Genomic DNA, 14,881 nt, shown 5'->3' with positions numbered 1-14,881 from the left:
ACCCTTCGGCCGGCCGTAGCCCGCAAGCCCCTTCCGCCAGATCCACGGCTCACGTGGCTTACTCTGGATTTCCCTGAAAGCTGAAGTTGCCCTAAACACTGTCTTTAGAGCCTAAATCTCAGCATGTGAGTAAAAGGTGAAGAGCAGATTTGTTTGCAACCTGAACGTCCATCGCCTGAGGCAACGTCGAAGCGTCAGAACTCTTCTGGGTGAGAGCTGCTCGCAGGGACTCATAGAAACGTCCGGATCGCAGCCGACTCCATCTGCCCAACCAGGTGTGCTAACTGTTATAAAGCTACCGAACCCACACGGGTCTGCTGGCTCTGGAACCAGTTTTGATTGGAATTAGAAATTAAAATGCAGAACAAATGATTTTGCGCAGACACAGAGCTCAAACCAGGGGGAGCAGAGTCAGCTGGTTCTGATTCGGATCTTGTTCCGGACAGGCTGGGGGACGCTGGCATCCTGAGGGGGCTCCGCTTGCTCCTTGTGGCCCATGCCTGCCCCCCAGCCCTACTCTGCCCACCAGCTCCCTGAAGCTGACTGTGTTTCAGTCCCCCGGTCCCTCGGCTCATCTTTGTTAAACCGACCCCACGGATTTGCTTGTGACTCTACAATTCGGGGTTCACGGAGCAGCTTGTTTCCATGTCCTGGGGAGTCACTTCCAAGGTGGCACACTCCACGGCCGGGAGCTCGGGGGCCGTTGGGCAGCCTGCGTCCTCCAGCTGGGCCTCTCCCAGCACAACGGCCAGGCCCCCAGAGGAGGCACCCAAGAGTAGGGGCCCCAAGCAGACCCGCTGTGTGCTGGTGCTCATCCAGCCTCCGCTGGGTCACACTGACCAAAACCAGGATACGACCAGCCCAGGGTGTGTCAGACAGCCCAGGGTGTGTGGGATGTGAACCCCGTGAGGTCGGTAACAGTCCACAGTCAATGCAGAGGCGCCCAGGACACGAGGTCCTATTACATAAATGAGCCAAAGATGACCTTGCGTATTGGCCCTAGTTGTTTCCTCTTCACAGCCGCCAAACCTGTCTGCTCAAAACCCCACCAGCACCAAACTCAAAATTTTGCACATCCACACGCTTTAACATATATGAACCAGCTGAGCACAGGTTTACCACTGGGAGGCCACCTGCATCCCACACCCCCCGAGACCGACCCAACATCTGCTGTTGACGGGACAGCATGGGACCGCAGCGTACCCGAGCGTTGCCTGACCCAGGAGCTCTCTGACAGGCCCTGTCCCCTCCCCTCGGGGTGGCTGGCCCATGTGCAGGACCTCCCCTGAGCAACCTCTCCACATGCCCCCAATAGAGTGTGCTGCCCCTGGCGGTCCTGTCTCGGCCGTGATGAGCCCTGGAGCCCTTGCACTCACCACAGACCCCCCGCAGGCCCTTGGAGTGCTTCAGACAAACACCTCAGGTGGGGGCGGCCAGGTGGATCCTGCGTCTGTGGACTCAGCAAACCAAGAAACTAACGAAAGCTACAGCCAAGAGCAAAATCAAAGACCGGGGATGAATCGTGGCCGTGTGATCGAGTGGGTTGACTTGTCCTGTGTCAGGAACCGAGGCCACGAGGGCTTGTCCTGAGGCATCCTCACACCACGCAGAGGACTGGAGGTGTAGCAGGCTCCCTAGCGTGGGTCAGAACCATCTGGTCAAGCTTGGCCCTCTTCCTGCTTCTGGGTAGCGCCTCATCTGCCACCTGCTCTCCACCTCGAAGACGCCACTGCCGCCGGGGCCACGGAGCTCGGCCTGACCTGCTGCCTCCGCCTCCCTCCAGTTGCGTGTATAATGTCACCACAGATCCAGATCTCACTACCTCTGTGTACCCGCCCCATGCTGCCCCCCACACACAGCAGGGACCAACAGCGACAGCAGTCGGGCAGGTGGTTCTGAGCTTCCCTAACCCCGCGAGATTGGTCTTTGAGCTGCTAGGACCTCTGGGACACTGGGATCAGCCACGACGAAACGGGCTTGCGCTGCACTCATTTCCCAAACTGTGGGCCTTTATTGTTTGTATTAATAAAAGTAATCCACACTCATAGGAGAAAAAGCAAAGCGCACCAGAGAACACACAGAAGAAAACGTGAGACTGACGGCCCTCCCCTCGTCAGGCCTCGTCTCCAGGGGGCTTTGGCGCCCATGGGCACGTGCAGGCTTCTTCTCCAAGTCAAGGCGCACGTGTCCAGTGATGAGATAACGTTGATCTATTTAGTGGAACGGCGTGCACACGTCTCAGGATGGTGCTACATTAGTGAGGCTGTCACAGCCAGTTTCCACCCGCCTGTTTCCATGGGCGTCTCCCCTTCCAGATGTTACTGGGCCCCCAGAATGTAAGCCACGTGTCTACTGTGGTGAAACTGTTGATATTTTCCTTGTGAATAACGTACGGGTGACTCTAGTGACTGTGTCATGTCTCTGCTTCAGGACAGAGAATTCGATACGTTTATTTGATCTGAAACGCTGGTTTTATATTCTTCCAGCCCCGCATTTGGCTCGGGCTGTCATGGGTGGGGAGGTGAGTGGAAGTTCACGACCACAACTGGGTTTCTTTTTGCTTCTTTATGCTTCTCTGTCACTTTTTACTTTAAATGTTTTGGTGTCTGTCCTCAGGACACCTTCTAACTTCCACGTCTGTAGTGTGCAGCTTGGTCTTGAGTTGAACCGTGGGGAGGTTACTGTCTGGCCATGTTGTCCACTCTCACGTGTATGTCACCCACAAACTGCCTGCCTTCCTCACAGGGACCTCCCAGGACTTTCCGGGGCAGCTCCCTGCCCCCTCCCCTTAGGAAGAATAAAAAGCCGATCGACAGGATGACGAACGATGAGACCGAGGGGAGCAGAGGAGGATGGAGAGGGACACACGCAACGAGATGACAGGAGAGCAGAGTGTCTGCTGGGATAACAGCCACATTGGAGAGGCCAACCTGTGGCAGTTCACCCTGAGGGGAGTCAGAGGTCCGTGCGCGCGCCTGTGGCCGTCACAGCCCAACTCCCGCAGATGAAAGGTCGGGAAAACCTACGGTGCTGTGTCTACAGACAACGGTCCACCCACAGGACAGAGTGGGTGTGACCAGCACATGAAGACGCCCCGCACACAGCACCTACAATCAGTGTCTATCATCTTCATAACTGGAAAAATTAAGTTTGGTTTGAAAACAAAACTGCTTCCCACCCAAATCTCTGACAACCGTCATTTCACCAAAAATGCCAAGAACGCTGTCCTGGCCAGGAGCCAGCAAGGACGCCCCTGAGTGTCCAGACCAGGCAGGTGGGGCTCCCCCTTGGCCTGTGGGTGACGAGGAGGGGCTGCAGGGGAACATCCCCAAGACCACTCAGGGCAGGGTCCTGGGCGGAGGGCCTGTTCCCACCCTGGAGAGGGAAGGGGCCTTGAACCTCCTCCCCATGACCCCTCCTCCCCGTGACCCCTCCCCACTCGGGTGCCCTCAAGCCACCTGTGTTCTCTGGATGAGCCCTCCCCTTGGGGACTTGAAATCTGGATCCAGGCATGGGGAGCCCGTTGCTCCAGGGAGCGTGGTGGGGGCACCTGGGGACTGTCCAGGGTGGGCCCTTGGTCGGAAGAGACGGCTGTGCCATAAAGTGCAGCCGCTCACAGGCCCTGCAGACGAAGCCACACATCCTGATGCCACAGGCCACCAGCACCGGGGGGGGCCCGTACCCACCCCTGGGGCAGGCAGGATTAGAGGGCCTGGCAGCTGCACACAGCCTCGGAGCCCTTTGGGCTCACGTACCAGACCAGACCAGACTGCTGGGCCCAGCTCACTCCCCACCCCACCCCTGCTGAACCCATTGACCAGATGGCCAGGCAGTGGGTGGCCTCCGCCCGGGAGTCAGAAGCCCCTCGTGCATTACAAGGAGTGTGGGGTGCACCTTGCCTCACACAGCAGACATGTCCCCCAAAAGTCAGAGAAGCTGTCTGCACAGCCTGGCTATTCCCATTACAGGACACTGTAGGACATTGCCCAGTCCAGGGCAAACACCCCCTTACCCGAGGCACCAGCTGTAAAGTCTTCCCTCAGACCAAGGCTCCCTGCAGGCCCAGCCACGTGGGAACGGGGCAGGGAACCCCACTGCTCTTGCCCAGAACCATCTCCCGGCTGGGGTCCAGCCCTCCACCTCACGGCCAGTAACCCTTTAAAAATGCAGCTCTCATCAGGGACAGCTCCTCCCCTGGACTCTGGGCCCCGCCTCGCCTGTCCCCTTGTGCCCGCTGCCCCAGATCTCTCCCAACCCTCAGGCCTTCTGGGAAGCGGCCCCTCCCCCCATTACCGGCTCACAGCAGCAGCAGCAGCACATTGATCCGATCGCCGCGTAAATATCTCTAATGTTCGCAGTTGTCAGACTCGAGTTAATTTGGGCGCCGTCAGCCTCCCGCTGCAGAGGAGCACCCCCGCTCCCCTCCCCTGCCCCCTCCCCAGGATGGGCATTTACTAAAGCCCTGGGCATAAGCGGACACAGAAGCTCAAGCCAGAGGGCACAGGCCACGCCTGCAGGTGGGGAGGAGCTAGCTGAGGCTGCTGGGCACCCAGGGCCTGGGATCCCATCCAGACATTGTCGGTAAGGGGCACCTGAGGGGCTGCCCATCCCTAGGGGTGTGCCAGCCATGGCACAGCTCAACCCCTCACCTGCCAGGAAGCCCCACACAGGGGGTGGGCCCCGGCCTGGAGTGTAGCCAAGAGCCATTCCGGAAGCCTCCACGTGGCCAGTGCTGCTCGATCGCACCCTGGGAGCACAGCAAAGGCAGCGGAGCAGGAGCCCGAACACAAATCTTTTACTCGGCGCTCAATTAGCACGTTTGGCACGCGGTCAGATGCCCCCCGGAGAGCAGCCCCTGGAGTGTTCATTACCCGCGATTGCACATCTGGCGCCCGAGAGAGTCCCTGGGGAATTAGTTCTGAGCCATGATTTACGGCCACCTCTCTTTGTCCTTTCCTGAAGGAGACAAGATTCGTGGGGCCCCAGAAGAGCACTCGAGGCCTGTGTGACCCTCACCCCGAGGGCCTTGGCCTCCTCCGGGGGAGCCCCCTAATCCTGATGTGGATGACCGCCCTGCCCCCCTCACCTGGCACGGGGTGGGGCTGGGGGCAGGGGGATGATGGCCAGCAGGGTCACAATGTCCTGAGGCAGCATGCCCTGCCTGGGCCCTCCTCGGCCCAGGGGAGCAGTGGCCCCGCTCACAGGGCATGCAGGGGGGCCACAGCCCTCACCGGCCCGCTGGGGTGTGGCTGTGGGGGACAGGCGGCCACAGTCTCCAACGAGAGTCAGGCGCCTCTCAGAAGCAGGAAAGCCAAACAAAATGGCAAGCTTGAGGAAAGGCTCCCCAAAGCGAGGGAGGGCAGGGGGAGGGGGGAGTTGGAGGGGATTCAGGAGGCAGGGCTCAGGTTTGTCACAGCCTTGGCCTGAACCAGACCCATCTACGACCCTCCCTCCTGGAGCCCCAGACAGCCTCTGCTGGAAAGTAGTTCATCCGGCCCTTCATTCACTCAAGCTCTTCGCAGCCTGGGCCTCTGGTGGGTTGGCGCCTGTCCTGGACCACGAACCCCGCAGGACGCTGGGAACCAAGTAGGCGACAAGGCAGTGGTGCCTGTGGGAAGTGCGTGTGGAGAGTGTGGGGTCCGGGGGCCGCAGAGCAGGGGCGGGGTCAGGAAGGAGAGGAAGAAGGAGGGGCGAGAGGAAGGAAGACCAGACAGGGTGCTGCCCGGAGTGGGTGGGAGTGTGGCCAGCGCCCTCCCAACTGCAGAGGTCAGGAAGTGGAAACCCTGAGACTGCCCATCAGACAAGGCTGCCAAGGAGGGTGGGAGGAGCCGCACCTTGGAAGAAGCTTGCCCGTGAAGTGAACAAAGATAACGGGACGTGCGTCAGCAGAGGGTGGACACACTCAGACGTCAACACCTTGCAGCAGACAAAGGAGGCCTGTGGACGTGTGTTCTCAAAGCAGGGAATGACCGACCCAGAGTCGCGACGGTCAGGTCAAAAGTCGCAGCCCACACAGCACCTGTGTGGGCCGTGCACACCCAGTGTCCTGGGAGCCCCGTGAGTGTGCAAACACCCCACAGCAGGGCAGAGCCGAGAAATCCTTCTGCACCAGACCTCAGCGAGCCTGGCCTCCGGGCTCCCATCATGAGAAGAAAGGTGAAGCCAGTAGGGTAAAATGATAGAAGGAACTGGGTCTGGGTGACAAGAACTTGTTATTCTGTATACTTTCTGTGGATGTTACATTTATCAAAATAACCAACATTAAAGAAACAAAGGAGCTGGTGGCAGTGGAGCTGAGGTGCAGGGAGAGTTCTACAAGGAGGAAGGGAGGTGCCACCACGGTCCCAGGCTAGGGCAGGATCTTCAGGTTCCTCCAAGCCAGAGGGTCTGCGGAGGATGGGCAAGAGGGGGAGGGTCCATCAGAGAGTTTAGGGGGAGCTGCCTCCCTGTGACGCAGTCCCACCCCCTGGGCCCGACTGCTATGCAGGCTGCTGCCTGCCAGGGAGGGGTGGGCAGCTGGGGCTCAGCCCTCCCCCTTCCCTAGCACACCTCCTGGACCTCCTCCCCTGCTGAGGAGCCCAGCTTCCCCCGGCCTTGCCTGAATCTTCCTGGGAGTGACACTTTCAGAGGGTCCCCCGAACATATGTGACACCCTTTGGCTCAGGGTGCCTGGAGCCTTAGCGGTGCCTGCTTCCTGGGGGAGCACAGACTCCCCCCCAACCCTGACACGGGGCTCTGGGAAACCCTCGGAAGCAGAGGCTCATTCTTTCATCCAGCAGCATTTATTGAGTCCCGAGGGGCCCTGAGGACATGGGGTCCCTGCACCTGGGTGCTGACACGCTCGGAGGAGACCATCACGGTCAGCAAGCGTATTCAGCAGGTGCCGTCGTGCAGGGGACCCTCAGCTAGCGAAAGCTGAGGGTGGGATCCAGTCCAGACCCGATGGGTGAGCCCCGCAGAGATGGCGGGGAGTGGTCGAGGGGCGGGACGGAACCATCGCGGGATCAGAGGCAGGGTGAGGGAGGGCTGGGCTGGGCTGGGCGGCCACTGCGGGTCTGGGTCTGATGCGCGGTGGTTACGGATTAGACCGAGTTGGAGCATCGAGGCTGACAGGCAATAACGCAGGTAGGAGAAGGGCGTGGTCGGCGAGGTTGACCAGCTGAGCCTCCTCTCCCCACCCATGCGTGCCCCTCCCAGCCTCAGCGCCCAGAGCCCACTGCCTTTCGGACAGTCCCCCCCTCCTCTGGCCGGGCTGGGGGTCAGGGGTCGTGCTCAGCTCCCTGCAGCCGCCAGGACTGGGGGGTGGGGAAGTTGGGGGGCAGCAGAGGGCGCGGAGGGCAGAGGTGAGGGGTATCTGCCCGGGAGGGCGGGATTCGCTCCGGCGCCGCTTCCTTCCACAATTTCAAGACCGGCCTGTGGGCCTCCCCTGAGCCCCAAGGCGCAGGCGCCCCCCCACCCCCATCCCTGCGCAGGTCTGGGGTCTGCGCTCCAGCTCGCGAGGGTCTCCGGCTCCGGGTCCTAGTGTCCGTCCACTTCCCTTTTACCCCCGAGCCCCGCGGGGCCGCCGCGAGGATGACCTCGGGGCGCCTTAGGGGTCTCTGTCCTTCCGTCTCGCTGACCCCGGGTTAGCAGCCCCCTGAACCCCACGCCGCGCGCAGTGCCTGGTCTGCTCAGCGGGTCAGAACCGCTCCCACGGGCCGTCCCGGGGCCCCAGCGGAGCGGCGTGGTCGGGCAGGTGGCGACTCAGAAACGCCCCTCACCGACAAGGTCTTTCCACTCAACGGCTCCCTGCGCGGCTGAAGAACCCAGCTCCTTTCCGAGGTGCAAACCCGTGCCCGGCCCGTCGCCTCACCCTCCCCAGGCCGGGGTCTGACCCGCCCAGGGCTCGGACACCTGTTGACCTTGGCCCTCCCTCCCCGGGGACCACCTTCCCTGACCCCCCACCCACGCCCCAATCCACGGTCCTGCCCCCCTCCTGCGGGCCGTGCTGAAGGGCCCTGTGATTGTTGTTTCCTGTCCGCCCCTCCCGCAGGTGAGCCGCGTCCACGTGGCTCTCCCAGGGCGCGCCGGCACGTCGTAAGTGCAGATAAATAAACGTCGAACGACTCAAGGTCTCTGCCCAACAGCGCTCTCCGCGCCTTCCGACGGCAGCTGAGTTCGCGCGAGAAGCGCCGGCGTCGTCCTCCGCAGATCTCCTTCCCGGCCAGGAGGTGGCGCTCGCGAACCTCTCCTCCCGCAGAGTGCGCGCGGGCGCCGGGAGCCAGAGGCGCTCCTCCCCCAGGCGGCTCCCGGATCTTCCCTGGAGCAGGGGGCGCTTCCTTCTATCCTAAGGAGGGGCGGCGCCTGGGGGCTCAGGAGGAGGAGGTGCGGGTGGGAGCCCCGGGTAGGGGGTGGAGGGGGCGCAGGCCCCGGAGAAGCGCCCGGAGGCCGCAGGTGGGGAGGACGAAGAAGCTAAGCCTTTATCCGCGGGCCCCGGGCGCTGCGAAGAGGGCCCGCGCCGCGGGTCCAGGAGAGTGCGGAGCGCACCGAGACGCCCACGGCCAGAACAACTTGGAAAAGAGGACGCTCTCACTCCGCACCCCCGGCGCCCCCATCTCACTCCGGCCCTCTCCCCCCAAACCGCACCCCAGCTCCCCATCCCACACCTACGGCTCTTGGCTCCCTGGAGAGCCGCGCACGCAGCGGGCCATGGAGACGGCAGGCTCACTCGCGGTTCTAAGCGTTCGAGTCGCAGCCCAGGGAGGGCCCGGCGTAGACAGATCCGGGCAGGGGGGGGGCGGTTGCTGGGGCGCAGGGTGGCGACTCGGGCTCTCTGTTTCCTCAGCCGTAGGAAAGGGCTGGGGAGGCACCCGCCGGGGTGGGCGAGGAGCCAAATCCCGGAGCTGCGGCGTTCCTCCTGCTTGGAACCAGGGTCGCGGGGCCCTTCGGGAGGACAGCGCGCCCCTTCTGGCCCGCCCCAGAGGACCGTCTGGCTGCTGCCGCCCGGGGTCCCTCAGTATCGCAGAAAGGGGGTCCGCGGGGGAAGCCGGCCGCGCCTCTACCACTCGGCCCCTCCCCGCCCCCTCCAGCCCCGCCCCCAGCCCGCAGCTCCCGCCCCCAGCAGAAGCCGAGCCTGGTCCACCCGTGCCGCCGCCTCCGGAGAGCCCAGAGGGGCCCAAACCCTGGGGGTTTCCTGTGGCCAGGCTCTCCGGGCGCAGACGCGCCGTTGTTTCCTCCGAGGAGGTGGGGCGCAAGCGAGGCTGAGGCGGGTCTCGGGGCCCGGCGGACCCGGCGGCGCTCGCAGCGCGGGAATCCCCGAGGGACGCGCTCAGTGTCCGGGGCCTGGCTCCCCCGGGGCCGATCGACTGCGGAGCAGCCACACCCAGATCCCGCTAGTGTGGCCCCGGCTGACGAAGCGGGGAGAGAGAAACCCCCGCGCACCAGGCTGCACTGCACAGGAAGCCAGGGGCTCCACGCGCCACGCGGCGCCGCCCGGGGCAGCACGGCGAGCACACGCGAGGCAGAGGTGACCCCCGGACGCCCGCCCAGCCCAGGCGGCCAATGGCTTTCCGAGCCCCGATTTGGCGTAGGGACTCGCAGGGCCACGACCCCGCCGCTAACTGCACAAAACGAAAATGGACCCCTGAGGGTCGCGGTGCGAGCGGACGCTGGGTCCCTGCACAGAGCCGCGAGGGTCGCCTTCGTCCGCGCCCCCGAAACCCTGGCGGCCAGGGTGAAACGGGAAAGTCGTTGCTAATGAACCGCACCAGGCCCGCGAGAGGCCGGCGCACACCGTCCCCCGACCACGAACCGTCCGTCCGTCCGCGCACGTTCGGCTCACGGCTCCCAATGGGCAGCGAATAGCAATAATAGGTGTCACTTATTAATTAGTATGGGACACCACCCAAGAAGGCGACAACGCCCAGCATTTTACCCAGTGCCTGCTCTCTGCTGGCGCGGAGTCCACTGTTGTCTCACCTGAGTCCCCACAGCAATTCTACGGGGTGGGGGCTTTTTGAACCCAGAGGAGGACATGATGGGCCCACGTGCCCGCCTAAAGGCCGCGCTTCTGCCCCTGCGCTCCAGGCGCGACCCCACATGAAAGCCCCGGACGTGGCGCCCACACGCCCTGTGTTCGGGCTCTGAGCCCGCTCGGGTCCCAGTTCTCCCCGTGCAGGCTGCGCATCACGAGGGAACGGCCCGTGGGCTGGATCGCGGGGCCGGGGCGAAGCTCGGGGCTCAGGTCGCCTCCTGGAAACCGAGCTGAGACTTTGCGACCGGGAAACGCCCGAGCGGGAGGACAGGGCCGTCCCTGCGCCCCGGCCCGGCAAAGGACAGTCCCGAGGGCTGGGAGGGGACAAGGGGACAGGGAGCCGCCCGCTCCGCAGCGCGCGCGAGTCAGGCGGCCTGGCGTGTGGCCCCGGGACAGACCTCGCTACCACCAGCCGTTTGTTGGTGAAACCGGAGCAGACTCGCGCGCGCCCAGTCCGGCCGTTCGGCCCGTGGACTCCGAGGTCCGGCTTCCTCCGCCCGTCCGCATCCCGGAGAGTGTCCCCGAGAACGTTTGCAGTGCTCCCCGCAACCCGAGCCCGGGCAGCCGTGGCCCGCAACGGCGCCGGCGGCTACCGCGCCCGGCCGCTCGTCTGGGGCTCTTCCCCGAACGGGACGCACGGAGCGTGCCGAGTGGATCCTCAAATCTGCATTCTTTCGGGAGATAAAATATGTTCTCGTATTTTTTCCTGATTTCCCATTAAAACCTTTGCCTAACTAAACTCCCATCCACCGGGATTTATTTCGTCCCCGGGGAGATAAATCAGGGGGCAAATTTACGGCCCGGGAGGCACCTGCCGCGCTAATGGGCGCTTCATGGAGTGCGGGCCGCGGGCGCGGGCGGGGCGCGGGCCAATGGCGGGGCCGCGACACCGGCAGCCAATCACCGCGCGCGCCGCCCGGGGCCCCGCGGTTATCTGCGCGCCCGGCCCGCGCGGCGCCGCTCCGAGCGGACCTGGAGCCGCCGCCCGCCCGCCCGCCCGCCCAGCCCGTGCCGGACCGCCGCCCTCCTCCCGCCCTCCATCTGGGCCGTCGGCGCCCGCGCCCCGCGCCCCCGCTGCAGCCGCGCCGCCCCGACCGCGCGAACTTCCCGGCCGGGGGGCGGCGGCGGCGGGGCCCGGATGGGCACTGGGGCCGGCGGCGGCGGCGGCGCCCATGGACGCTAACCGCCCGGGCGCGTTCGTGCTGAGCAGCGCGCCGCTGGCCGCGCTGCACAACATGGCCGAGATGAAGACGTCGCTGTTTCCGTATACGCTGCAGGGCCCGGCCGGCTTCAAGGCGCCCGCGCTGGGCGGCCTGGGCGCGCAACTGCCGCTCGGTACCCCGCACGGCATCAGCGACATCCTGGGGCGGCCCGTGGGCGCGGCGGGCGGCGGGCTCCTGGGCGGCCTGCCTCGTCTCAACGGGCTCGCCTCGTCCGCCGGCGTCTACTTCGGGCCCGCGGCCGCCGTGGCGCGCGGCTATCCAAAGCCGCTGGCCGAGCTGCCCGGGCGCCCGCCTATCTTCTGGCCCGGCGTGGTGCAGGGCTCGCCCTGGAGGGACCCGCGCTTGGCCGGCCCGGGTAAGTGGCGCGCGCGGGGTCCAGCGTGGGGCGGTTGGGCCGCCGGCAGCGCTCACCTGCCCTTCCTTGCAGCCCAGGCCGGCGGGGTCCTGGACAAGGACGGCAAGAAGAAGCACTCGCGGCCGACCTTCTCGGGCCAGCAGATCTTCGCGCTGGAGAAGACCTTCGAGCAGACCAAGTACCTGGCGGGGCCGGAGCGCGCGCGCCTTGCCTACTCTCTGGGCATGACCGAGAGCCAAGTTAAGGTGAGGCGGCTCTGCGGCCCCGCCGTGCCCAGCAGACCCGGCCCCCGCGTCCTGCGAACGGTCCGCGAGCGGCCGCCAGCCTCGGCATCCGCCCTGGAGGCGCCGCTCTGCGCCCGGGGCCGAGGTGCTGCCCGCGGGCGTCCACGCGGGCTGCGGGATTTCGGCCCGGGGCCGCCGAGAGGCCGCGTTGCAGCGGGCTGGGCGCTTCGAAAGGCGCCGGCTGACGGTCACTCTCCGCCCCAGGTGTGGTTCCAGAACCGCCGGACCAAGTGGCGCAAGCGGCACGCGGCGGAGATGGCGTCGGCCAAGAAGAAGCAGGACTCGGATGCCGAGAAACTGAAAGTGGGCGGCTCGGACGCGGAGGAGGACGACGAATACAACCGGCCCCTGGACCCCAACTCGGACGACGAGAAGATCACGCGGCTGCTCAAGAAGCACAAACCCTCGAACTTGGCGCTGGTCAGCCCGTGCGGCGGCGGCGCGGGGGACGCCTCGTGAGGACGCGGCCGAGCCCCGGGTTCGCACCTGCCCGCACCGCGCGCCCGCGCCCGTGCCCGAGCGGAGCGTGTATATATATTTTTACAGAATAAGTTATGCGGCGGCCGGCCGGGCTCGCGCAGGACCGGCGGAATCACTTTGTATGATCAATAAATTATTTAACACGTCCCGTCGGAGCCGCGGGCCCCGAGGCTGCACCACGTGTCTCTTACCGAAAACCGGGCGAGGCGCCCTGCGCGGCTCGGCAGCGAGAGGTGGGGTGGGGCCCGTCCCCGGCCCCCTGTCCCAGTCCCTGGTCCCTTGTCCCCGTCCCCACTCCCTGGTCCCCGGTCCAGTCTTCGTCCCCGCGTGGCCTGTGCCTTCGGCCCGAGGGTCGCCTGGGTCGGGCTCGGCGGCAGCGGTCGCGATGGCCTCACCCCGTGTCCCCGCGGCTTGGGCGGCGGCGCAGGAGCGAGGACACAGCGGCAGCCGCGCGGGGAGGAGCCTGACGGCGGGGACGGAGCGGGGCGCCGGCAGGTGCGACGCGCGGCAGCAGGTACGGCCCCCCTTCACCTTTCACCTTCGGTTTGGGCGCCTCCCGCGACCCCAGACTCGGGCAGCTGGACCGAGTGCCGCGGCGCCTGCTCAGCGGAGGGGTTTTGGGGCAGGCTGAAGCGCATTCGGGCCCCGATGTGGCAGGTGGGCCGCCCCCCCGTCCCCGTGTGGTTCCCTTTCCCGCGGCCCGGGTGGGGCGGGTTCTGACCCGGTTATAGGTGTGAAAACGCTCCCGTCGGGTGAAATAAACTAGGTTTTAAGTCCAGCTGCCCTCCAGCTACCAATTTATTGATTTTTCATCGGTAGAAAGCGCTATTTAATTTACTTGGGACTCAGAAAAATTCAGAGTAATTCTCCCCGCCGTGCTCAGCGCAGCCGGGGGCTTGGGGAAGCTGGTCCGACGCGCGGGGACCCGGGATCCGTGAGGACCGGGCCCGGGCGCCCTGCCGCAGCCCTGACCACGGACTCCGGGACGCCCCCGCTCTGGCCGTTTTCGCCCCGTGAACCCAGGGCTGCGGTTCCGGTTGGCCACATGGCGGACTCTGTTCTGGTCACAGCAGACCACCAGGTCTGTCCCCGACTCCGTGGCTGAGGCTGCCCGTGGTTGCATCTTAATGGGTGTAACTTTTAATTGAACAAACTAAATGATTATGTCACTGTAAGACGTCTCTTGGAAGGCATTTTTGAAAACGTTCAAGAGAAATGTAAAAGGCTGAAGTATTTTGTTGGGTTTTTTACCACATGGCTGCATCATCAATTTAAACAACCGAACCACTGGCTGGTTTTCTTTTCAAGGAAGCAATATGAAAATGTTTCATTTCTGTGAGTGAACTATTCATTCTGCTCAAGTTAAGAGCAAAGGAATTTCCAGTTCCCAAGTTTTGAGGAAAGCAGTGTATTTAATGTCATTTAAAAATGCTGAGGGCTAAATCCCATTAGTTACCCTACAGTAAAAACCCAAAAGGTGATTCTTCTGCTTCAACTAACGGTTTAGTTTTGTGTAGCAATATCTGATAGGATGAAACTCCAGGATTTCCAAGGAGCCTGATGTGAAATAGGCACAGCAGCACACTGCTGTCACTTAGCATGTCAGAGGGGACGGGGAACGAAGGAAGGGACAGAAAGCAGACCAGAACTGTTGTCACCACCATCAATTTTATTGCTTAGGAACCGGAGCGGTCATTTTTAAAGGCCTCCACAGTGACCGACAGCTGAAACCCCGTTAAACAGATCGCCATGGGGCAGACTGCCACGTGGCCTATGGACAGAGCAGTGACCACAGCACGGACACGGACCCCATCGTACTGTCAAGAACAGACTCGGCAAGCGGACACCCGTCACCAGCAGTGGTAGTGATTCATCTACCCGAGGCCTCGCCGTCCAGGACTTCTGTAGTGTTCTAAAGCAAACCAATAAACATGGTTGTGTTTCATCCACAGGCTCTGCGATGGCCTTTCAATGCCGTACTTAGTGCTAACAGGAGATACTGCAGCAAGGCTGTGACACAGGTGTTTGCAGCTGGAACCAAGGACATTTACAGTTTTGTTTCTCAATGTTTTATATACAGCCCACGTTAAAAGCAATTTCTATCGGAAGCAGACTAGGCTACTCTATTTCTCCCATGATATTATTGTTTTATGTAGAATACTTGGCACCATAGAACAGTAACAAAAGACAGACACAACGGTTTACAAAATTCTTAAAAGGTACACCCGAGCTACTATCAACTTCACATTCAGTTCTCAATGTTACAGAGGAGAGTCAGGAGGATAGCTGCTCGTGGCCGTGCTGCGGCCGGTCCTCCAAGGGACAGCCCTGCGGGGTCTTGCCGGGTGCACAGATCTGAGGACGGACACGCAGCTCCCAGACGCCACTCCTACCTGTGGACAGGACGCGCACGGGCATTCACACTGGAAAGTATACTTAGCATAAGTTTTGGTAAGATTTATAAATTATTTTTAAAAAGTATATATTTATATATATGTAGAAACGGAAAGCAGCTGCAGTGTGATTC

General features: G+C 63.2%; 1 protein-coding gene across 1 annotated transcript; it reads left to right on the top strand.

Annotated features, from left to right (window-relative positions):
• The first annotated feature begins 11,001 nt into the window (after window positions 1-11,001).
• NKX6-2 (NK6 homeobox 2) lies at window positions 11,002-12,365 on the top strand. The gene is made up of 3 exons (XM_058544332.1): window positions 11,002-11,590; window positions 11,663-11,835; window positions 12,079-12,365. Exons 1-3 carry the CDS (start codon window positions 11,185-11,187, stop codon window positions 12,331-12,333), a joined length of 834 nt encoding a protein of 277 aa, XP_058400315.1. The 5' UTR covers window positions 11,002-11,184; the 3' UTR covers window positions 12,334-12,365.
• Window positions 12,366-14,881: the final 2,516 nt, after the last annotated feature.

Source organism: Diceros bicornis, chromosome 6, assembly GCF_020826845.1.
Source record: "Diceros bicornis minor isolate mBicDic1 chromosome 6, mDicBic1.mat.cur, whole genome shotgun sequence".
In the NCBI taxonomy this organism is placed as follows: Eukaryota; Metazoa; Chordata; class Mammalia; order Perissodactyla; family Rhinocerotidae; genus Diceros; species Diceros bicornis.
This window is presented reverse-complemented; position numbering and strand designations above follow the sequence as displayed.